Source organism: Pristiophorus japonicus, chromosome 15 (genome assembly GCF_044704955.1).
Source record: "Pristiophorus japonicus isolate sPriJap1 chromosome 15, sPriJap1.hap1, whole genome shotgun sequence".
Classification (NCBI taxonomy): domain Eukaryota; kingdom Metazoa; phylum Chordata; class Chondrichthyes; family Pristiophoridae; genus Pristiophorus; species Pristiophorus japonicus.
In genome coordinates, this window is record NC_091991.1 from 61,470,470 (window position 1) to 61,495,426 (window position 24,957).

General features: G+C 41.9%; 1 protein-coding gene across 3 annotated transcripts in view; it reads right to left on the reverse strand.

Annotated features, from left to right (window-relative positions):
- LOC139280807 (ELKS/Rab6-interacting/CAST family member 1-like) overlaps nt 1-24,957 on the reverse strand; it is a 1,247,673-nt gene that overhangs the window by 666,556 nt on the left and 556,160 nt on the right. For all 3 annotated transcript variants that reach the window (XM_070900522.1, XM_070900521.1, XM_070900523.1), the window contains one exon: nt 3,725-3,856. In XM_070900522.1, the coding sequence (XP_070756623.1) occupies nt 3,725-3,856 (132 nt within the window). The remainder of the gene's footprint in view (nt 1-3,724; nt 3,857-24,957) is intronic.

The following is a 24,957-nucleotide window of genomic DNA, read 5'->3' on the forward strand; positions in this document are numbered from 1 at the left end:
TTAACCCAACATTGATGAGATCAAACATAGCCTAACTGAGAACAGCTAACTCAGTACAGCTCAGACCTTGAACTTAAGAATTTTCCTTGTCTGTATGGCTCAGCTGCTTGCTCAGAAGCAGCTAGCCCATATTATTTGTGCTATGAATTAGCACACAATTGCAATGTCCATTGTACAACCCTCCTCACAAGCCCAAAACCCACAGCACAATTCTACACAGCATGAAACCCAGAATATACCCCTCCTCACAAACCCACAACGCAACTCTACACAGCATTGTGTATTCTGGGTTTCATGCTGTGTAGAGTAAGAGAGCACAATGAAGCAAAAAAAAAAGAGCACGTATGACAGATGTCAGGTTGAGAATACAAGTGAGAATCAGGCTGAATATAGAAAGTTCAGAGGGGAAGTGAAAAAGAAAATAAGAGGGGTAGAGAGAGAGTGTATGAAAATAGATTGGCAGCCAACATAAAAGGGAACTCAAAAGTCTTCTATAGGCATATAAATAATAAACAGGAAGTAACTGGAGGGGTGGGGCCGATTAGGGACCAAAAAGGAGATCTACACATGAAGGCAGAGGGCATGGCTGAGGTACTAAATGAGTACTTTGTATCTGTCTTCACCAAGGAAGAAGATGCTGTCAAAGTCAGTGAAAGAAGTAGTGGAGATATTGGATGGGATAAAAATACTAGAAAGGCTGGCTGTACTTAAAGTTGATAAGTCACCAGGAATGGACAGGATGCATCCTAGGATGCTGAGAGAAGTTAAGGTGGAAATTGTGGAAATACTGGCCATAATCTTCCAATCCTCCTTAGATACAGGTGTGGTGCCAGAGGACTGCAGAATTGCAAATGTTACACCCTTGTTCAAAAAAGGGTATAAGGATAAACCCAGCAACTACAGGCCAGTCATTAGTAGGGAAGCTTTTAGAAAGGATAACCAGGGACAAAATTAACAGTCACATGGACAAGTGTGGATTAATTAAGGAAAACCAGCATGGATTTGTTCAGGCAAATCGTGTTTAACTAACTCGATCGAGTTTTTTGATGAGGTAACAGAGAGGATTGATGAGAGCAATGCAGATGACGTGGTATACGTGGACTTCCAAAAGGCATTTGATAAAGTGCCACATAATAAGCTTGCCGGCAAAGTTGAAGCCCATGGAATAAAAGGGAAGGTGGCAGCATGGGTACAATTGGCTAAGTAACAGGAAACAGAGTAGTGACAAATGGTTGTTTTTCGGACTGGAGGAAGGTGTTCCACAGGGGTTGGTACTAGGACCGTTGCTTTTCTTGATATATATAATGACTTGGTCTTGAGTGTACAGGGCACAATTTCAAACTTTGCAGATGACACAAAACTTGGAAATATAGTGAACTGTGAGGAGGATAGTGATAGACTGCAAGAGGACATAGATAGGCTGATGGAATAGGCGGACACATGCAGATGAAATTTAACGCCGAAAAGTGCAAAGTGATGCATTTTGGTAAGAAGAACGAAGAGAGGTAATATAAGCTAAAGGGTACAATTCTAAAGGGGGTTCATGAATGGAGAGACCTATATGTGCACAAAACGTTGAAGGGGGCTGGGCAGGTTGAGAAAGTGGTCAATAAAGCATACGGGATCCTGGGCTTCATTAAAAGAGCCATAGAGTACCAAAGCAAGGAAGTTATGATGCACCTTTACAAAACACTGGTTCGGCCCCAACTGGAGTACTGTGACCAATTTCTGGCACTGCACTTTAGGAAGGATGTGAAGAGCTTAGAAAGGGTGCAGAAAAGATTTGCGAGAATGATACCAGGGATGAGGGACTTCAGTTACGTGGATAGACTGGAGAAGCTGGAGTTGTTCTCCTTGGAGCATAGAAGGTGGAGAGGATATTTGATAGAGGTGTTCAAAATCATGCGGGGTCTAGACAGAGTAGATAGAAAGAATCTGTTCCGATTGGCGGAAGGGTCGAGAACACAGAGGACACAGATTTCAGGTGATTGGCAAAAGAACAAAGGCGACATGAGGGAAAAACTTTTTTACGCAGCGAGTGGTTAAGACCTAGAATGCATTGCCTAAAAGGGTGGTGGAGGCAGACTCAATCATGGCTTTCAACAGGGAATTCGATAAGTATCCGAAGGAAAAAGATTTGCAGGGCTATGGGGAAAGGGCGGGTCCAGTTGAAGTGCTCTTGCAGACAGGCAGCACGGGCTTGATGGGCTGAATGGCCTCCTTCTTGCTGTAACCATTCTGTGATTCTATGATTCTCTGATTCCTCACAAACCCAAAACATAACTCGATACAGCATGAAACCCAGAATACACCCCTCCTCACAAACCCAAAATCCACAACATAACAGCACGAAAGCCAGAATACACCCCGCCTCACAACCACAAAACCCAAATAACTTGAAACTCACAATGTAATAAAACCTACTGCACAACCCTCTACACAATTACAGCACGGCCACTCAGCTGTCTACACAGTCATGATACCCATCACACAATCTTTTCTAGAAAACCATAACATCCAACACAATGCTCAACATAAACAGGAATAATGACAAGAATAGTATTGACTGACAAAACCAGTGCAATGGTACATCTGCATCAGTTGCTGCCTTCAGGGAAAGAGTGGAGAAAAATAATTAAAAAATGATAATTAGCCACAGAACTCTCAAAGCTGTGTCCATCAAGTTGTATGCACAACACTCAATGGAACCACGGCATTTAATATATAACCAACTGTACAATGCCCTATATAATCAACAAAACAAAACTGAGCTACCTTTCCATCTCCTGCCTCTCATGTGTCAACAATAGCAAAACACCCTCCTTTCCCCTATCATAATTACCCCAAGGCTTATTAGGCTGAGGCAGGAACCTTCACTAGCATAACCTCTAAACAGGTTTCACATGGCTTTAACTCTCAATACTAAAACATCTTCTTGCACCATAGAAAACAATTCTGCTTTACAGTGTTCAACATAACAAAATCCCCATAAATAATAAGCATGCAGAAATTTGCTGAATTAGTCTCCTCTGAATCAACTAATTTCAGAATCAGATTTGTCTATGATTCAGATGAAAAAAGGTAACTGCAGTCAAATGATTAAATCCAAAGTATTCTGCAATAAAGTTTACACACATTTTCAATTGAGTTGCATTGCAAACTCTTGTTTTGAACTCCCGTGGTTAACAGAACTTTGAATTTTCAATTGCCACAGTATTAAGATACAACCAGTAGAATAGACTTCAGAGTTGTCCAAATACAATGCAAAGCTTAACCATATGAACTAATTACCTTCAATTTAATTTGCAGCAAAAATTACTCTGAGCTAAAAGAAGAATACCTCAAGAAAAACACAGCCCCAATAGTAAAGCAGTGCATATTTTTCCCTCATCAGTTTTATTTTCTACGTAATAATGTCTTCTTGGTCAACTTAAAGAGTAAATTTTCCTCTAGCCTGTGCCTGGGATATCGCGTTCCCAAGCACAGGGCAGAGGAAAGACTGCGGAGACCCATTATGTCAAGTCTCTGCCCCTTCTGCATTCCACCAAGATTTCTAGAATCTTTCCCGTGTGACTATATCTGTGGTAACTCTGTCAAGATAAAATTAACTGGCCTAAACAGAATACATTCAATACTCAAAGTTTATTTGGATGATAGAGAAGCACTGATATTAATGAATAAAGAGGAAAACTGTGCACTTGATGGTGGTAGCAATATGACAGACCTGTTTCTCAGAATCATTCCTGGCAGCTTCTTCTTGTGCTAATACCATCTCACGTTCTGCTGTAATCTGCACACTCTCTCGTAAAGCCTCCTCTAATTCCTCAATCCGGTCATCTTTTTGTCGTAAAGTATCCTGAAGGAGTGGGGGAAAAAATGCATTTTTGTTACCTATTTTAATGAAAAGTAAGTGTTTTATGCAAAGCATTAATTTGCAATTCCTAACACTACCATACAATGGCTAATTTTACTGCACATATATTTGCTTTATACCATAACATCAGGGCTGCATTGGAGGTGCTAAACTGGCTTCAGTGTTCCCAGACTAGGAAGGATGATAAAGGACCAGAATTTTCACTGGAATAACCACACTGTGCAGTGCCCCCTACTGCATAAAAAACAAACTAAAAAATTAGTAAAAGCTGACACCAGCTCCAAAAAGCTGGTAACTCAAAATCAGCCTCAAATATAATGACTTATGATAATCAAGGAATTACACTGAAATAGCAATGAAACATGAGCTTGTAACTTAAATTATAGGTATATTCAACATTCCTTCATTTACATTCTAGAAATTAAAACATGGGGCAGTTAATATAGTCAGAGCTTGTTGCTTGGGATACTGTGTGCGCCTGTGGTGCTTCCTGATGACCTTGCTCTCTAATGTGAGATCAGCTCATTATAATAAAGATTCAGCACTTCCTGCGCTCAACACATGATGGTCTGGGAGTCATAGAGTCAGTGCTTGAATTATCTGATGCCAGAAGCTCTTAAAGGACTGTTTGCTACCCTGCAATTGAGGGAGAAAAATTGAGGCAAACAAGGGGAAAGAACTGCCTTATTCAGTGACACTGCCTTAAAGATCCTGGTGCTTCAGAGAAAGGTGACTCTTTTTGGAGGCAAGTTTCACCTTGTCATAAAGACCAAAGCAGAGGACAATAGAGGGAGGTAACAGAATGAATTAATGTTGTTTCATCTGTGGCTAGAATCTAATAACAGGTGAGGAAGAAATTTCCTGGGCTACGCAAAGTTGCCAAGCTAAGTGTTCTAACATGTTGACTTACAATGCAAGTTAATTTCACTTCATTCCACATTTGGGGCACTTTCACAGAAGGAGAGTGCACTGCACTTTTCAAAGGCGCGCCAATGTTGTTCTATAACTATGTGGCCCATTAAATCTGGCACAGGGTACATTATCAGCGTAAGGAACCTGAATGCTTCATAATCACACACTCACAGAAGGTTGCTGGTGCCCTGGACAATTCACTGGTAACATTTTCTGCACATCCCTCTTTGTAACATGTCCCTTTTTAGAAAGAAAGAAAAAGAAAAAAAAAGAAAGGAGAAAGAAAGAAAAAGAAAGAAAGAGAGAAAGAAAGAGAGAGAGAAAGAGCAAGAAAGAGCAAGAAAGAGCGAAAGAAAGAGCAAGAAAGAGCAAGAAAGAGCAAGAAAGAGCGAAAGAAAGAAAGAAAGAGCGAAAGAAAGAGCGAAAGAGCGAAAGAAAGAGCGAAAGAAAGAGCGAAAGAAAGAGCGAAAGAAAGAGCGAAAGAAAGAAAGAAAGAAAGAAAGAAAGAAAAAGAGAAAGAGAGACTTGCATTTATATAGCGCCTTTCACAACCACCGGACATCCCAAAGCACTTTACAGCCAATGAAGTACTTTTGAAGTGTAGTCACTGTTGTAATGTGGGAAACACGGCAGCCAATTTGCGCACAGCAAACTCCCACAAACAGCAATGTGATAATGACCAGATAATCTGTTTTTGTTATGTTGATTGAGGGATAAATATTGACCAGGACACCGAATGATGTAATAAGTAATGAATAATGAGTAATGAAGAAGGTTGATGAGGATAGTGTGGTTGATGTTGCGTACAGGGACTTTCAAAAGGCATTTGATAAAGTACCATATAATAGACTAGTTAGCAAAATTTTAGCCTATGGGATTAAAGGGACGGTGGCAGCATTGATATGAAATTGGCTAAAGGACAGAAAGCAGAGAGTAGTGGTGAACAGTTATTTTTCAGACTGGAGGAAAGTGTACAACAGTGTTCCCCAAGGGTCGGTATTAGAACACTGGTCGTTTTGATATATATTAATGATCTGGACTAGAGGGCATAATTTCAAAGTTTCCAGATGACATGAAAATCAGAAATGCACTTCATGGAGTCATTGACAGATTGGTGAAATAGGCAGAAACATGTCAGATTAAATTTAACACAGAGAAGTCTGAAGTGATATATTTTGGTAGGAAGAATGAAGAGAAGCATTCTAAACCAAATGGTACAATTTTAAAGGGGCTGCAGGAACAGAGAAACCTGGCAGTGTATGGACACAAATCTTTGAAGGTAGCAGGACAATTTGAGAAGGCTGTTAAAAAAAATCAAATGGGATCCTTGACTTTAGTAGTAGAGGCAGAGATTACAAAAGCAAAGAAGTTATGCTAAACCTTTACAAAACACTGGCCCCAACTGGAGTATTGTGTTCAATTCTGGACACCACATTTTAGGAAGGATCTCAAGGCCTTGGAAAGGGTACAGAAGAGATTCACTAGAATGGTGCCAGGGATGAGGGACTTCAGTTATGTGGAGAGACTGGACAAGCTGGAGTTGCTTTCCTTAGAGCAGAGCAAAGCTAAGAGGAGATCTGATAGTAGTGTTCAAAATCATGAATGGTTTTGATAGAGTAAATAAGGAAAAACTGTTTCCAGTGGCAGAAGGGTCGGTAACCAGAGGACACAGATTTAAGGTGATTGGCCAAAGAACCAGAGGTGACATAAGGAAGCATTTTATTATGCAGTGAGTTGTTATGCTCTGGAATGTAATGCTTGAAGGGCTGGTGGAAGCAAATTCAATACAGGGCAGTAACTTTTAAAAGGGAATTGGATAAATATTTGACGGATTTTTTTTTTTAAAACAGAGCTGTGGGGAAAGAGCAGGGGAGTGAGACTACATGGACTGCTCTACCAAAGAACCGGCACAGGCACGATGGGCTGAATGGCCTCCTTCTGCTCTGTATCATTCTATGATTTGCTTACAAGAAAAAGCTAAACATTATAAGAGGCAGTATATATACTATGGAGGAGGTCAACATCGTTAAAATCCTTAATTCCAGAATTGTACACAGTATCCTAGTGTGGTCTAACCAAAGTTCAATGCAAGTTTAGCATAACTTCTCTATTTTTCAATTCTATCCCTCTAGAAATAAATCCTGGTGCTTGTCTATAAACACATAAAATGCTGGAAATACTCAGGTGAGGCAGCATCTATGAAGAGAGAAACAGAGTTAACGTTTCAGGTCGATGACCCTTCATTAGAACTGTTCTGACAAAGGGTCTTCGAACTGAAAATTAACTCTGTTTCTTTTTCTTTCCAGCATTTTGTTTTTATTTGCTTTATTAACCGCTTTGTTAACCTGTCATGCCACCTTCAAAGATTTGTGCACAAAAACCCCCAGGTCATTATTCTTGAACCCCCATTAAAATTGTACTATTTAACTTGTTTGGTCTCCTCATTCTTCCTACCAAAATGTATCACCTCACACTTTTCTGCATTGAATTTAATCTGCCATATGCCCGCCCACTCTCCCAGCCTACGTCCTCTTGAAGTGTGTTACTATCTTCCTCACTGTTTACTACACTTCCAAATTTTGTGTCATCTGCAAGTTTTGAAATTGAGTCCTGTACCCCCAAGTCGAAGACATTAATGTATATCAAGTGGTCCTGGTACTGAACCCTGGGGAACACCATTGTATACCACCATCCAGACCCAAAATACAGCCATCCACCACACCTCTCCGCTTTCTATTCCTTAGCCAATTTTGAATCCATGTTGCAACTGCCCCTTTTAGCCCATGGGCTTCAATTTTGCTAACAAACCGACTATGTGGTACGTTATCAAATGCCATTTGAAAGTCCATATACACAACATCAACTGCAGTGCCCTCATTCACCATCCCCGTTACCTTATCAAAAAATATCCAGCAAGTTAGTCAAACATGATTTGCTCTTAACCAATCCATGCTGATTTTCCTTTATTAGTCCATACATGTCCAAGTGGTTGTTAATTTTACATAAAAACATAAGAAATAGGAGCAGGAGTAGGCCACTTGGCCCCTCGAGCCTGCTCCGTCATTCAATAAGTTCCTGGCTGATCTCCCAGATTATTGTTTCGAAAAGCTTGCCCATCACCGACTTGTAATTGCCAGGTTTATCCTTCTCTTATTTGAAGAAGGGTATAACATTCGCAATCCTCCAGTCCTCTGGCACTAGCCCTTTATCAAAGGAGGATTGGAAGATAGTGGCCAGCACCTCCACAATTTCTACCCAAATTCCTTCAGCAACCTAGAATGCATCCCATCCGGACTAGGTGACATATTCGTTTTAAGTACTGCCAGCCTTTCTAGTACAGCCCTCCTCTTTATCTATTTTTATCTCATCTCATCCCAACAACCTCGGTTACTGTAGCTTTGGCAAAGTCCTTGCCGTTGGTAAACACTGATGCAAAGTACTCATTTAATTCCTCAACTATGCCTTCTGCCTCCACCAACAGATCTTCATTTTAGTTCCTAATTGGTCCCTTAGAAGACCTTTGATTTCCCTTTTATGTTAGCCGCCAGTCTATTCTCGTACTGTCTCTTTGTCCCTCTTATTTCCTTTTTCACCTCATTGGGCAGGAAACATACTGATCAAGAAAGTTGCAAATCCCTGCAAATCTGCTCCTCTATCTCCTTCTCAGTATTTGGTTGCCTACAAAATACACCAAGTAGTGGAATAACTTCCCCATTGTTTCTCAACTCCAAGCAATAGATTCTTTGACTCCTCAAGGACATTCTCTCTTTCGAGCACTAATATTTTCCTTAATCAAACTGCTATTCCTCCTCCTTTTTTCCTTCCCTATTTTTCCTGAGTACCTTGTACCCAGCAATATTAAACATCCAATCCTCCCCTTTATTGAGCCAGGTCTCTTATCGCCACTACGTCATATTCCCATGTGGCTATTTGCGCATGCAGCTCACCAACCTTATTAACTACACTTTGTGCATTTAGACATATGCACTCCAAGCCTAACTTATACCTCTTGGTATTCTCTATGATCCCACCTAATTCTGAATTATTTCTAACTCTAACTGTCTCTCCCAGTCCTCTGTGAATCTTGTTTCTACTTTTTTATACTACATCTTGGTGCCCAGCCCCCTGCCGAATTAGTTTAAACCCTCCCCCACTGCACTCGTTAACCTGCCTGTGAGATTATCCGTCCCAGCTCTGTTCAGGTGCAACCCGTCAACCTTAAACAGGTCCCACCTGCCACAGAACTGGTCTCAATGTCCCACCCTCCTGCACCATGTCTCTAGTCACGCATTAATCTGCCATGTTCTCCTATTTCTATTCTCACTAGCATGTGGCACTGGGAATAATCCAGAGATTACTACCCTCGAGATCCTGCTTTTTCACTTACTCCCTAGCTCCTTAAACTCTGACTGCAAGACCTCTTCCTCCCTATGGCGTTGGTTCCGTGGTCTTCCTCCCAGAGAATGTTCTGTATCATCATCATTTTCTGCAACCTCTGATGTCCCTTACCCTGGCACCAGGAAGGCAACATACCAACATACTATTTATGTCCAGTGGTCTGTTCTCACACAATCTTTATCTGTGCTGAGGGAGTGCCAAGCAGTAGAGGAATATAAGCAGATGGCAAAGGTGATGGAGATGTCTCTCAGGACAATGCCATATCCATAACTTCCAGCCATCCCATTCAAATGACTGGCAATGTATAAATAGCATATAGGCGCTGCTGCTATTGCATCCATTCCCATAGCACCTGTAGAGATCGGGTCATCTACTAACCCAGCACAATGTAATAATGACATATTGGGTCATCACCATCCCTGCAAACAAACATTGACACTCAGCAGCCATTCATCTCATTTTCCTCCCACTGGGTGACACTTAGATTTGCATATGGTTAAGAAGTAGAAGGGACACACCGTATACTTTAACTAAGGGGAAACATAAAACACATTGAACATATTTGCATCATGCACTGAGGATTCATACAAATTTGGTTGACTGATACTAGAATGTGTCGTGATAGTTCTATTGGTACATGGCCCACTAACAGCAGAGAAATCAAATTGCAATAATGGGTCTTGATATACCTGGAAGCATGCATTGAAGATTGGGAGATGTGACAGAAATCACTCAGTTGCTTGAATGCAGCTGCAACCTTCACAGCTACTATTAGAGCCAGCCCTGTCTTGGAAGTAACTCCAAACCCGGCTGCAGGAGTGTTCTGTTGTGGCCTTCTTTGGGAATCTTCAGTTTCTTTAGAAATATGACAGACTATGTCTGTACACATGGATGACAACAGATGTAAATTCACCTGTTCAGCATGCCTCCTGATCCTCCTCCTTCTCCAAGAACCTACATGTAGAGGGGCATGCCTTTAGGGATATCCATAGCTCCGCACAAATCAGCATTCTCAAAATCGCTGGACAAATAGACACAGATAACAAACGCAGTACAGCACCAGACCTGATAGTTTTCTATGAAGTTGTACGAGAAACTACCAGTGAACGGTCTTGCTAAGCTAGTTTACCCTAATTATAATAGAACTGGGTAGGTGATTCTGGAATATCAGTGGATAATACTTGGGCAACAACAGGAAATCTGAATGTCATGGGGGAAGTCAAAAGCAGCAGTTGTAGGAAACATGTTGTAAGAGCATTTTACAGGATGCTGTTAGCATTCAACTAAAAAAGAGTTCAAAGTACATAAGGAATATTTAGCACAGACTTAGAAGGAAGATTTATAATATATAGATGTTCAGATAAACATGTAATGGACTATCTGCTCCAAGCATGAGTGATGTATGAGAGCAGGTGAACAGACACATTGAACTTTAGTCTGCTGAGCCCATTCACATTTGAAGTGACAGCTCTGGTGAAGTAGCAGGAGTATTATTGGATTCATAATTTATTGGACGTCGAAACATATCTACAAACATTTTCAAAAATGTTAAAAACTGTTGAATAGCACAGCATGAACAGTTATTTTGCAGTCACACATGTGCAGAAGAATATTGCATAGCATTTTGGGGCGACCTCAGAAACACAGGTTGACAGTGGGGGAAGCACTGATTGCTGTTAGCAGATTCTAAGATAACTGCAAATGCTGACTATCAACATAAGGACATCAGGTGAGGACAGAATTGGTCTTGGTTGCAATGACCTTTCTGGTGAAACAACCTGCTGAAATTCACTATGTGTGTTCACACAAAGCACGGCTGCTTTGGAGAAGCATATATGCTTACCGAGTGAAACATTCTTCAGGAGAAGAAGAAAAAATTGGAAAAATGTGTAAGTAACAAACTAAATGCGTCTTCAGTTGCACAACACAATAAAAAGATCTTTATATATGTTATTCAATAAATGCAATTGGTAACAATATCTATTATAGAAAAATAGCAGGGTCGATAAGGGGTAACCAGTGGGTGCAGTATATTTGGATTTTCAAAAGGCATTTGATAAGGTGCCACACAAGGGGTTGTTACACAAGATCAGAGCTCATAGAATCATAGAAGTTTACAGCACGGAAGGAGGCCATTTCGGCCCATCGTGCCCATGTCGGCCAACAAAAGGTTATCCAGCCTAATCCCACTTTTCAGCTCTAGGTCCATAGCCCTGCAGGTTATGGCACTTCAGGTGCACATCCAAGTACTTTTTAAATGTGGTGAGGGTTTCTGCCCTACCACCCTTTCAGGCAATGAGTTCCGGATCCCCACAGCCCTATGTGTGAAGAAACTTCCCCTCAAATCCCCTCCAAACCTTCTACCAATTACTTTAAATTTGTGCCCCCTGGTTGTTGACCCCTCTGCTAATGGAAATCGACCCTTTCGAACCACTATATCTAGGCCCCTCATAATTTTATACACCTCAATGAGGTCTCCACTTAGCCTCCTCTGTTCCAATGAAAATAAATCCAGCCTTTCTAATCTGTCTTCATAGTTTAGATTCTCCACTCCCGGCAACATCCTCGTAAATTACCTTCGTACCTTCTCCAGTGCAATCACGTCCTTCCTGTAATATGGTGACCAGAACTGCACACAGTACTCCAGCTGTGATCTAACCAGTGTTTTATACAGTTCTTGCTCATGGAATTGGGGTTATATATTACTTTGGATTGAGGATTGGTTAAAGGACAGAAAACAGAGAGCAGAAATAAACGGGCCATTTTCAGGATGGCAGGGTGCAACTAGTGGAGTGCCGCAATGATCATTGTTTGAGCTTCAGCTATTTACAATCTGTAAAAATGACTTAGATGAGGGGACCGAGTGGAACATAGCCAAGTTTACTGAGCTAGGTGGGAAAGTAAGCTGTGAGGAGGACACAAAGACACTGCAAAGGGATACAGACCAGTTAAGTGCTTGGGCAAGAAAGTGGCAGATGGAGTATAATGTGGGGATATGTGAAATTATTCACTTTGGTAGGAAGAACAGAAAAGCAGAATTTTAAAAAAGATGAGAGTCTAATAAATGTTAGTGTTCAGGTGGATTTGGGTGTTCTTGTACACAAATCACAGTTAACATGCAGGTATAGCAAGTAATTAGGAAGGCAAATGGTATGTTAACCTTTATTGCAAAGGGATTGGCGTATAAGAGTAAGGAAATCTTGCTGCAATTATATAGGGCTTTGGTGATACCACACCTGGAGTACTGTGCACAGTTTTGGTCTGCTTATCGAAGGAAGGATATACTTGCCTTAGAGGGGTTGCAACAAAGATTCACCAGATTGATTCCTGGGATGAAAGGGCTGTCCTATGAGAAGAGATTGAGTAGATTGGCCCTATATTCGCTGGAGTTTAGAAGAATGAGAGATGATCTCATTGAAACATATAAAATTATAGAGGGCTTGACAGGTAGCTGCTGAGAGGCTGTTTCCCCAGCTGGAGAGTCTAGAACTTGGGGGGTCATAGTCTCAGGATAAGAAGTCAGCCATTTAGGACTGAGATGAGGAGAAATTTCTTCACTCAGAGGGTTATGAATCTTTGGAATTTTCTAACCTAGGGGGCTGTGGATGTTCAGTCTTTGAATATATTCAAGATTGAGATTGACAGATTCTAGGGCACTAAGGGAATCGAGGGATATGGGGATAGGGTGGAAAAGTGGAGTAGACGTAGATGTAGAAGTTCAACCATGATCTTATTGAATGGCGGAGCAGACACAAGGGGCTATATGGCCTGCTCCTGCATTTTTTATGTTCTTAAAAATGTCAGAGGCGAATATTAATCGAAAGTCAGTTGTGATACATAATGAACAAAAAAGTTAACTCCATGACCTTTTATTTTTTTTATGTGATACATGAATGAATCCTTCATTCAGTGATGAACTGGGCACTGAAGGACAAGGAAAACGTCTGTGGATGAATTTGCAGATGGCAAGAAACATGAGGTCACAGAGTTGAGATGTCAACCTTTGACCCAAGCAGGATATTAGAATGTACATTACATGCTGTGAGTTTACTGCTTACTTGACACATAAATATCCTGCATAGGAATGAAAAGGTAAAGTTAACAGTTTATAATAATCCCCTCTGGGACTGCTTCAGGTTGTCTCTGCAGAGAAGGGAGTTTCTAGTACAGTGTTAAATCACTATTTATTGAATGATGTGACTGAGGTCAAGGGGTATAAGTAGGAGGTCTTTGCTATACAGGTGTTCCCGCCTACTTGGTAAATCGTGGTACATAATAATGAGATTAAGAGCATAAAAACATCATTGCAATACACCAACTCCAACACAAATTTTCCTAGGAGTCGCATTGGCAGCTTTGAAGCCAAGTTTGCAGAACAGTCTTCCTATGGTAAAAAATATACCAAAAATTCTTTAAAATGCCCTTTTCACTGGAGCCTCTCTGCTCCATTTCATTTTGCCACTGCTTGATGTGGATCATATCCTACTACATTCAGAATGGGGCATGAATTCCAAGATTTTTACATTTGCGAAAAATACAGAAAATAATTTCTTCAGCTAACAGCTGAAAGCCACACACAAACTGGAAAAAGTGCCTCTCCCACTTCTATCTCCCCCTCCCATTTCCCGACTTCCCAAAAGCCATCAGAGAGGCACACCTTCACAAGGTAAATAAATAAATCTACATCAACCTCATGCATCTCTTATAGAACATCGGAGAAGAAGGGCTTTATGTTTTTTGAAGAAAAAATACATTTGCAATATGCACTTGTGTCACAGTAGTGCTGGACTGCTGTTCATCAGGTTGTGTGTGCACTTGCAAGAGACTGATCTTTCACTTTAATGTACAGTGGCCCTCATCTCCAAATATAGCCACTACATGCTACATGAACTGCTGCAGCAAGACCTCAAAGGAATTGTTGCAAAATGGTATGGTGCTCCCTCCAATCATTTTTTGGAACCTACAGCAAAACAACTTTCAGGAAAATCAGCAGCTTTTTCAGAGGTGTTCCAATGCCCATCACTGGGCAATCCCATGTGCTAATTGTTGCGATCAACAAAAAAAAGTTTGAGCTGATTACATATTTCCCTGTTTACCATGAAGACCATTTTCAGGCCAGAAAATGTCAAACTGCTCCCAGATTCAGGCTATAGATAAGACTACATTTATGTACTCTGTCACTTCCATCCATGTAGAGGTAGACATTGCAGCTTTCCAAAAAGAGGCGTCTTACTGTTAACATCGTGAAATATCTTCTCCTTCTGTTCCTCTAGGTGCCCCAGAGGAGATGATGTCACATGTTAACAATGAATCCAAAATGAGTCCCTCACAGCACCTTGCACACCCTCCCTCCTAGTGACAAATACCAGCATATGTATATCCACTCCAGGGAGATGAGTTTGAGAGTTTCAGGAAGAAGCATCTAGTGAAGCACAGAACACGATTGAGATGAAGCAGGTGTGGGTGTAATTAAAGATGTAACCTGCTGGTTGGAGGGCCAGCTGGAGTCCTTCTTTAGTTGCTGAACACAAGGATTGATGTATAATGGGGTAGACCTACAAACAAAGTTTGTTAGCTCAGCATCCACACTTTGTGGAATCATTTGAGAGTGCCAAGCAACTTATATTTTTGGGGGCATCAATGGAAGATTTCACAATCTACCTCTGTGCAATTCTGCACAACCAGTTGGGAGTACATGGCAGCTCCAGGACCCTCTGCATTGGAGCACCCTTGCCCAAACTCAAGTTTAGCTTCGATCATGACCGCTTTGACTGGTGCTCTGGGGACATTGAGCTCCAATCTATAGTAAACATAGAAACATAGAAAATAGGTGCATGAGTAAGCCATTTGGCCCTTCGAGCCTGCACCACCATTCAATGAGTTCATGGCTGAACATGCAACTTCAGTACCCCATTCCTGCTTTCTCGCCATACCCCTTGATCCCCCTAGTAGTAAGGACTACATCTAACTCCTTTTTGAATATATTCAGTGAATTGGCCTCAACAACTTTCTGTGGCAGAGAATTCCACAGGTTCACCACTCTCTGGGTGAAGAAGTTTCTCCTCATCACGGGCCTAAATGGCTTACCCCTTATCCTTAGACTGTGACCCCTGGTTCTGGAGTTCCCCAGCATTGGGAACATTCTTCCTGCATCTACCCTGTCTAAACCTATCAAAATTTTAAACGTTTTATGAGATCCCCTCTCATTCTTCTGAACTCCAGTGAATACAAGCCCAGTTGATCCAGTCTTTCTTGATATGTCAGTCCCGCCATCCCGGGAATCAGTCTGGTGAACCTTCGCTGCACTCCCTCAATAGCAAGAGCGTCCTTCCTCAAGTTAGGAGACCAAAACTGTACACAGTACTCCAGGTGTGGCCTCACCAAGGCCCTGTAGTAACACCTCCCTGCCCCTGTACTCAAATCCCCTCGCTATGAAGGCCAACATGCCATTTGCTTTCTTAACCGCCTGCTGTACCTGCATGCCAACCTTCAATGATGGTCTTGCCTGGATTCACCATGTTGGAAAAGTGGTTAATGCAGTGCTTGAACCACCTCATTGCTGCCTAGAGGTCTGCTTCGGAGTGTCCAGTAGCGGGGAAAGTAGCAGGTCCGGACATAGTTGTAGGTGTCTCACAAAGCAATAACACCAACACCAAACTGCCCTGGTCAATTGACTACAGATGTTGGAGAGCAAAAAGGCCAATGCACCGACTGCCTCAGCATCTGTAACGCCTGTACTTGGGCAATCTACTGTCCAGATCAAGGAAGTACTCAATTCCTAGAGGTATTCACCGCCATGCGGCTGCCATCCACCTCATTTCATCTTACAACAACAAATTGCATTTATTTTGTGTCTTTAACATAGCCCATTAACATCGTAAAACAGCCCAAGGTGCTTCACAAACTTCAAAGTTTGACACTGAGCCAAATAAGGAGCTATTAGGACAGATGACCAAGGAGCGTCTTAAAAGAGGAGAGTAAATTACATAGAAGTAGCTCACATTTAGGAAGTAGAAGACATGCAGCATAAACTCGTATAGACAGGAAACAATAGGAAAAAATACACTGAACACATGTGCTTCATACATTGTTAGGGTAAATAAAACTTGACAGAATTGGAGGAGCTACAATCCATTGAGAATTCATTTGAGTTAGGGCAGAATTAGTTAAGCGACAATTACTTCATTCAAGGGTCCTAATGTAGGACAGTGGCAACAATCATGATGGCTTCTTTAGGCATGGTAAAAGGCATCTGTGGAGATGACTATTGTGCACTGGGTGCTTCAGTCACTTAAGTGAATATGTCATTTATGACTGCTGAGTTACTGTTTAACTGCTGGAATTGATTTTCTACTTCTTGCTTGTGACTGCATTCTGCCACTAGTTACTGCATCCTGTCTTCTCTTGCTTACATCATGGCAATTCCCCTTTTCAGGGCAGAGTTGCTTTGCTGCATCTTTTCCGTAGGAAACAGGGCAGCTGTGACTTCCATGATACAACTGCACTGAGGTTGGAAGGTTTGGCATACATCTCCAGATATTGGTTGGAAAGACTTTGTGAAGGCAGCTGTCATCTTGACAGCTAATCCTGGTCATGCCTGTCCTAGAAATAGTATCCAGGTCTGAGTCAGGATTGTGCCCAGTTCTGTTATGGCTTCCTTGTATGTGGTGTCTTCATACATTTTCTGGTACAGAATTTACAGACAGGTGGTGGCATAAAGGCAGATTTTAAGCAAGCACAGAAGGTGCATGTTACAATTTTGAATTTTCGCTCCAGATATGTTTCCCAGGTTCAATGTTTCAAACTACTTCCATAGGCAAGCTCTCACTTTCTATGATCCAGAACATGCCTTTACCTGCCACTTATAATGAGCCAGGGATTGAACAGCACTCATTGGTGTATTTCAGTCCTGACATCATTTACCCTTATGTGATCTTTTGCAACTTTGGAAGGCAGTAGAAGTACTTCACTAGTAGCTTACATTTGAAACTGCCAGAAACTGCCTAGAAATCAGAAGTAAATGGGTAAGTGAACAGAGGTAATAGATTTTTAGTTGTTACTGGCTTAACTATCCCTCTTAGAAGAGTAAAAAAAAAAGCTGGTCGTGTCTGTTGCACTAAACTGCAATGTAAACTGGGCTGGACAAAAGGTTCCTGAAAGTAAGCTTTCGGTGGCACTTTATTGTTGACCATCCAGAGCGTCGATGGTCTATTGACATCTTTAGATAGCTTCAGACAGACTATTTGAACAAGACGGGCTGAGAAATACTTTTCCAAAACGGATCAGTAGAAACAGAATTATAAGTATGTCTCAAACTCAAAATGAGCTGCCAAATAAATATATATGCAAATAAAACCCACAAGGTGCTTGTATTTGAAATGAATGGCATACTTCCTTTCTTGGACACCTGGTCAGACACAGCAGCATAATAATAATTGCGCCTATTTTTCAGGCAGTAAATGGGCACCTGACCCTCCAATATGGCAGACAGGAAGGGCACTGTCATTACGAGCTGGAACTGCATTGCCCATATTAATATAGGCAAAAAATAGGTGCCCAGGGCTTACGCCTGAAACTGGCCCTCTGCATTTGCAAATATAGGTCCTAATGCTGGTTTGAGGCCCCTGCTGCAATTTGGGTTGCTCTGAGGCAGTCAGCGCTGGCTGTGCTCAGGATAACCAGGTCCACATGCAGCCCGCCACCAAAAAGGTTTTATTTAAAATATACTTACCTGAACATGGAGCCAGGAGCAGCAGCAGTGTATTTCCCAGATCCAGATTCAAATCATGTGGGCCGCTGTCAGATATCCTGCTCCCCCCACCAATTGCGACCTGAACCCCTCCACAGATTGCCACCACCACCTTCCCCAATTCTGGCCACTGCTACCCTCCTTCCCGATTGTAATGTATTTGCTCCATGAGTTCTTTGCTTAAGAATTCATAGCAACACATTGCTATTAAGAACTAGTTGGTTTATTAGTAAATGTTTAACAATCACACTACACATTACAGTTCAATTATTTTAGTTGTGCACTTTAAACAAATGCCCGCTGCAAAGGGGGGGGGGGGGGTCACACTCCAAAATATATATTTTTTCCAGTGCCCTTTTTTTTTGGGGGGGGGGGGGGTGTTTAGGGCACTAAGAACAGAAATTATATAAGTGCCCCCTGGCTAAAAGGGGGTGCAGGGGGGCCACTAAAACCGGCAAATTAAACTTTAGACATAAAATCAAATTAAAATTTGGTTGCCAGGGGTGATGATGCACTCCAGTCCCTCTGGCGCCCACCTCTCGCAGAAGGCAGCGAGCGTACTGGTGGACACCGCGTGCTCCATCTCCAGGGACACCCTGGCTTGGATGTAAGCGCGGAAGAGAGGCAGGCAATCGGGCTGAACAACCCCCTGCTGCCTGGACCGGCTGATGACCTCCTTGGCCATGCCCAGGAGCAGTACGACGAGGAGTTCTTCCGACCTGCCTGCTCCCCTCCGCACAGGGTGCCCAAAGATCAGGAATGTGGGACTGAAGTGCAACCAGAATTTGAGGAGCAGCCCCTTCAAATATTGAAAGAGGGGCTGCAACCTCGCACATTCAACATACACATGGAACACGGATTCCTCTAGTCCGCAGAAATTACAGGCGGCCTGGGAGCCCATGAACCGACTTAAAAACATTGCACGGGACTGTTCCTTACAACACCTTCCAGGCCAAGTCCCCAATAAATAGAGGGAGGACTCCAGCGTAGAGAGCACTCCATTGGGGACCCCCGCCTCCTCCGGACGGCAAGATGGTGCGCCATGGCGTGTCCGGATGGCAGACAAGGATGGCAACGTGGAGAGTGTACAAGAGCAGCCCATACAGGAATCGCCTCCGCGCAGAACTGAAAGGCACGGAGGGGATTTCCCGGAGGAGGCACAAGTTGTGAGGCGCTGGCTCCCGAGGGAGGTTTCGGGGCTTGGTGAACCTGTGGAATTCTCTACCACAGAAAGTTGTTGAGGCCAATTCACTAAATATATTCAAAAAGGAGTTAGATGTAGTCCTTACTACTAGGGGGATCAAGGGGTATGGCGAGAAAGCAGGAATGGGGTACTGAAGTTGCATGTTCAGCCATGAACTCATTGAATGGCGGTGCAGGCTCGAAGGGCCGAATGGCCTACTCCTATACCTATTTTCTATGTTTCTATGAGGAATTCTGTCCGGAGTGGGGTCAGTTTGGACGGGATCGCCCCACGTGCTTGAGCCTCCTCGACACACCTAATGAAGTCAGGACCCAGTGCTGTTTTTAGCGACTCGATGGCATTAGCCGCATGCCGGACGTCGGCCCAGGATCGGCGCCGTGCCAGCTCTCAACAGATCTACAGACCTGTGAGCATACTCACAGGTGCATGCACTACACTGATCACCATGCTCTCCTAATCACCGTCCACTCCCAGTCCTGTTTAAGGACTTACTTGAGGGCTGCAACTGGACTCGTGCCTATCCATTCAGGCTCAGGAACTATTACTTACGCTTCTATATTCAGGCGCAAACAAATTTTTCTCCAACATCTACATTCTGGGGCTACAGTATCAACACAAGCTGGGACAATTTTTGTGACTGAACCTGGTTTTTAACTCCACATATACCAGGACAGGAACAAAAAAGAAGCCAATACCATGTACATCACAGAGAAAATATTTCATTTTTGTCACTGTGCCAATGCAGCTGTGTGGCAAGCCTCTGCTGATCTTCCTCTGAAATTACAATGCAATGCTCAGATTAATATCTATGCAGGCAGCACAGTAGAAGATATCGCTGGGCAAAGGTAATCAGCGCCATAATTTGCAATACCACAATTTCCTTCGTGTTAAATCACGTTTCTTTGCTTTTGTTTGCCCCAGAAAATGCCAGATTAACATCAGGTGATTGTACCAGTCTGACACAAAGCTTCCTCTTTGCAGTAAGGCAGCTCCAAGAACAAAGGAATATTTGATCTATTAAAATAACACTTGCTTTGCTTTCAGTTTGCACTTGTGGAGGTAGATTTTCCACTGGAGTTACACAACAAACCGCTAATAACTCCAGCAGACATTAGTGGGAAATTACTTCCAAGCTGCTCTGCAAGCCTCGACATTGCTTACCTCCATTTCATTAATATGTAAATGACTGAAATACATACACCACAGAATGTGTTGCAAATGCTACGCTGTGCCAAGACTCCGAGACCTGCTGCAGATGACCTATAACCTTGCTTCATGGACTCCCGGATGAAGGCCAGGGAACCCACCAAAATTACATAAAAGACCGAGGCCAGAAAATTGTGTGGGATCGGGCCACATCTTTGTAATGTGTGGAACTTTCATCACATGAAAGATTGATTCGCAATTCTGTAAAATTGGACCATTTAGCCTGTTATGTCTAGTGCACGTAGACATTGTGCACTATTGTTTATTGCAATATGTACTACTGTGCCACTGATATGATGCTGTATGCCTTTAATTCAATTGTCATAAATAAGCTGATCATTCACAAATGACAAATCTAATGGCTCCAGTGTATGCAAAAAAGCAGCAACCAATAAGAAACCAAAATCAGCTTTAATAACATAAATGGTGTCCAGTATATCTTTTTTTTGAAGAAAAATGGCTGGCAGAGATACTAGGTAGTACTTGAACTGAGACATTCTGATCACATTGCAGCCTGTTTTACTTTCATGGCTGTGACATTTTTGTAAACCCTCAATTCAATTAGTTGCATCTCACCGTCATCTTGTATGTATTTTGCTATTGAAAAAACTAATACCTGTATTGCTATAATACCATTTGCATGAGGCACTGCCTCTGCGACACTTAGCATATGTGTTGGACAATAGGAAGAAAATTAAAACGTAATTGTTACTTTAAAATAAAGTTATACGTCATAAAGAATAACAAATATCCAGCGGTGAGCTTAAGCAGTTCATCTTTTTGAGGTTCACCTGATGACTAAAAATGATACAAACCTCACTCTTTGTGGTTTACTATGTCCTTTTTCTTGGTCTAATCTCCACTACAGCACAATACATGCTGGATCATTTGATGGAATCTTAATAATCCTTTTAGGACTACAGCAGCTTTTGTGATCTCAATGGAAACTCAGACCATGATAGGAGCATTTAAACTTATATCTTACACACTGATCTAGAATGTTATAATCCTTGGAGGCATTTTTTTTAAAGCTTATTTTTCCTGGTGCGTAACAATCCTATATCCATCTGTGTGATTATTAAATTGAAATTGCACTGAGATATTAGCATCTGAAATGCTTAATGCATTTCTAAAAAATTCAGTTATCTACAATTTGAATGGAGGCACCTCCCATTTACACCTCCATTACTATTGTAGGCAGGAATTTCATATATCTTGTGCTCAAGTCTCGAGAGTTGGACTTGAACCCACAATCTTCTAACTCAGAGGTAAAAGCGCTACCACTGTGCCACAGCTAACATCTAAGAAAATATGGAAACACAAAAGTCTATTCAATACATGAAGCCAATTTGCCCAATGGACCATATACAATTTGTACCATCACAATTTTGCTTAGCGTCTTCGTCTATATAGTGTAAACATGAAGCTTTCAACTTCATTGGTTTTCTATTGTAGTCTGATTTATTCTTTTGTATACTTCAACCTTTAAAAAAGTCAGGAGGTGTGTTTATGTTGTGGTGGATAGAAAAGCTTCAATAATTTCTGGCACCGCGACTTCTCCTTGTTACATAAGAACATAAGAAATAGGAAATAGGAGCAGGAGTAGGCCATTTGGCCCCTCGAGTCTGCTCAGCCATTTAATAAGATCATGGTTGATCTGGTCATGGACTCAGCTCCATTTCCCCGCCCGTTCCCCATAACCCTTTATTCCATTATTACTCAAAAATCTGTCTATCTCCACCTTAAATATATTCAATGACCCAATCTCCACAGCTCTCTGGGGCAGAGAATTCCAAAGATTTACAACCCTCAGAGAAGAAATTCCTCCTCATCTCAGATTTAAATGGGCGGCCCCTTATTCTGAGACGATGTCCCCTAGTTTTAGTTTCCCTTATGAGTGGAAATATCCTCTCTCCATCCACCTTGTCTAGCCCCCTCATTGTCTTCTATGTTTCGATAAGATCACCTCTTATTCTTCTGAACTCCAATGAGTATTGGCCCAACCTACTCAACCTATCTTCATAAGTCAACCCCCTCATCTCCAGAATCAACCAAGTGAACCTTCTCTGAACAGCCTCCAATCCTTCCTTAAATACAGAGACCAAAACTGTATGCAGTTCTCCAGGTGTGGCCTCACCAATGCCCTGTACAGTTGTAGCAGGACTTCTCTGCTTTTATAGTCTATCCCCCCCTTGCAATAAAAGCCAACATTCCATTTGCCTTCCTGATTACTTGCTGTACCTGCATACTAACTTTTTGGGTGTTATGCACAACCCTCTGTATTGCAGCACTTTGCAATTTTTCTCCATTTAAATTATAGTTTGCTTTTCTATTATTTCTGCCAAAGTGGATAACCTCACATTTTCCCACATTATACTCCATCTGCCAAATTTTTGCCCACTCACTTAGCCTGTCTATATCACTTTGCAGATTTTTTTGTGCCCTCCTCACAACTTGCTTTCCCACCCATCTTTGTATCATCAACAAACTTGACTACATTACACTCGGTCCCTTCATCCAAGTCATTAATATAGATTGTAAATAGTTGAGGTCCCAGCACCGATCCCTGCGGCACCCCACTAGTTACTGTTTGCCAACCGAAAAATGATCCATTTATCCCGACTCTGTTTTCTGTTAGTTAGCCAATCCTCTATCCATGCTAATATATTACCCCCCAACCCTGTGAACTTGTATCTTGTGCAGTAAACTTTTATGTAGCACCTTATCGAATGCCTTCTGGAAATCCAAATACACCACATCCACTGGTTCCCTCTTATCCACCCTGCTCGCTACATCCTCAAAGAACTACAGCAAATTTGTCAAACATGATTTCCCTTTCATAAAACCATGCTGACTCTGCTTAATTGAATGATGCTTTTCCAAATGTCCCACTACTGTTTCCTTAATAATTGACTCTAGCATTTTCTCAATGACAGATGTTAGGCTAACTAGTCTATAGTTTCCTGCTTTTTGTCTGCCTCCTTTTTTAAATAAGGGTGTTACATTTGCGGTTTTCGAATCTGCTGGGACCGACCCAGAATCCAGAGAATTTTGGTAGATCACAACCAATGCATCCACTATCTCTGCAGCCACTTCTTTTAAGACCCTAGGATGTAAGCCATCAGGTCCAGGGGACTTGTCTGCCTTTAGTCCCATTATTTTACTGAGTACAACTTCTTTAGTGATAGTGATTGTATTAAGTTCCTCCCTCCCTATAGCCCCTTGATTATCCACTATTGGGATGTTTTTCGTGTCTTCTACCGTGAAGACCGATACAAAATATTTGTTCAACGTCTCTGCCATTTCTCTGTTCTCCATTATTAATTCCCCAGTCTCATCCTCTAGAGGACCAACATTTGCTTTAGCCATTCTTTTCCTTTTTATGTACCTGTAGAATCTCTTACTATCTGTTTTTATATTCCGTGCTAGTTTACTTTCATAATCTATCTTCCCTCTCTATCATTTTTTTAGTCGTTCTTTGTTGGCTTTTAAAAGTTTCCCAATCCTCTGGCCTCCCACTAGTCTTGGCCACATTGTATGCCCTTGTTTTCAATTTGATACCATCCCTTATTTCCTTAGTTAGCCACGGATGGTTATCCCTTCTCATTGGGATATATTTTTGTTGCGAGTGATGAAATATCTCCTTAAATGTCTGCCACTGTTCAGCAATCATCCCATTATTTATTTTCCCAGTCCACTTTAGCCAACTTTGCCTTCATATCTTTGTAGTCTCCTTTATTTAAGCTTCAGACACTGGCTTGAAATCCAACTTTCTCAGCCTTCAACTGAATTTGAAATTCAACCATGTTATGGTCATTCATTCCCATAGGATCCTTTACTATGAGATAATTTATTAATCCTGTCTCATTACACAGATCTAAGAACCAACCTGGTTGGTTCCACAACGTACTGTTCAAGAAACTATTCCAGATACACTCTATGAACTCTTCCTCAAGGCTAGCCTGGCCAATTTGCTTTGTCCAATCTTTAAAGAGTTTAAAATCGCCCATGATTATTGCCGTTCCTTTATTACAAACCTCCCTTATTTCTTGATTTATACTCTGTCCAACAGTGTAGTTACTGTTAGGGGGCCTATAGACTGCACCCACCAGCGACTGTTTCCCCTTATTATTCCTCATCTCCACCCAAACTGATTCAACATCTTGATCTTCTGAGTCAATATCGTTTCTCACTAACGCACTGATATCCTTTATTAACAGTGCTACCCCACCTCCTTTTCCTTTCTGTCTGCCCTTCCGAATTGTCAAATATCCCTGTGCACCAAAGCTCTATTGTAATAAGAGGGAGAGAATGTGCTCTGTGTAATTCATGTAACTCAGAGAGACTTGGCAAGTGTATCAGGTCACTTAAGTTAGTCTTGTGGGCATATGTCAATATAAAAGATAACAATATTAGGGCTGCTTTTACAAAATCGCATTGGCAAGCAGCCTTGCCTGTCAGGAGCAGATATGAGGAAATTATGATTTTCCAGCCACTAAACTGAATGGACAGAAAATTGTGGGAAGCACCCCTGTGATTCCCTGATGGGAATGATTCTGCAATCCCTGTGTGTCTGGCTCCCTGCTGGGAGTGTGGGATCAACCCTGATGTGGG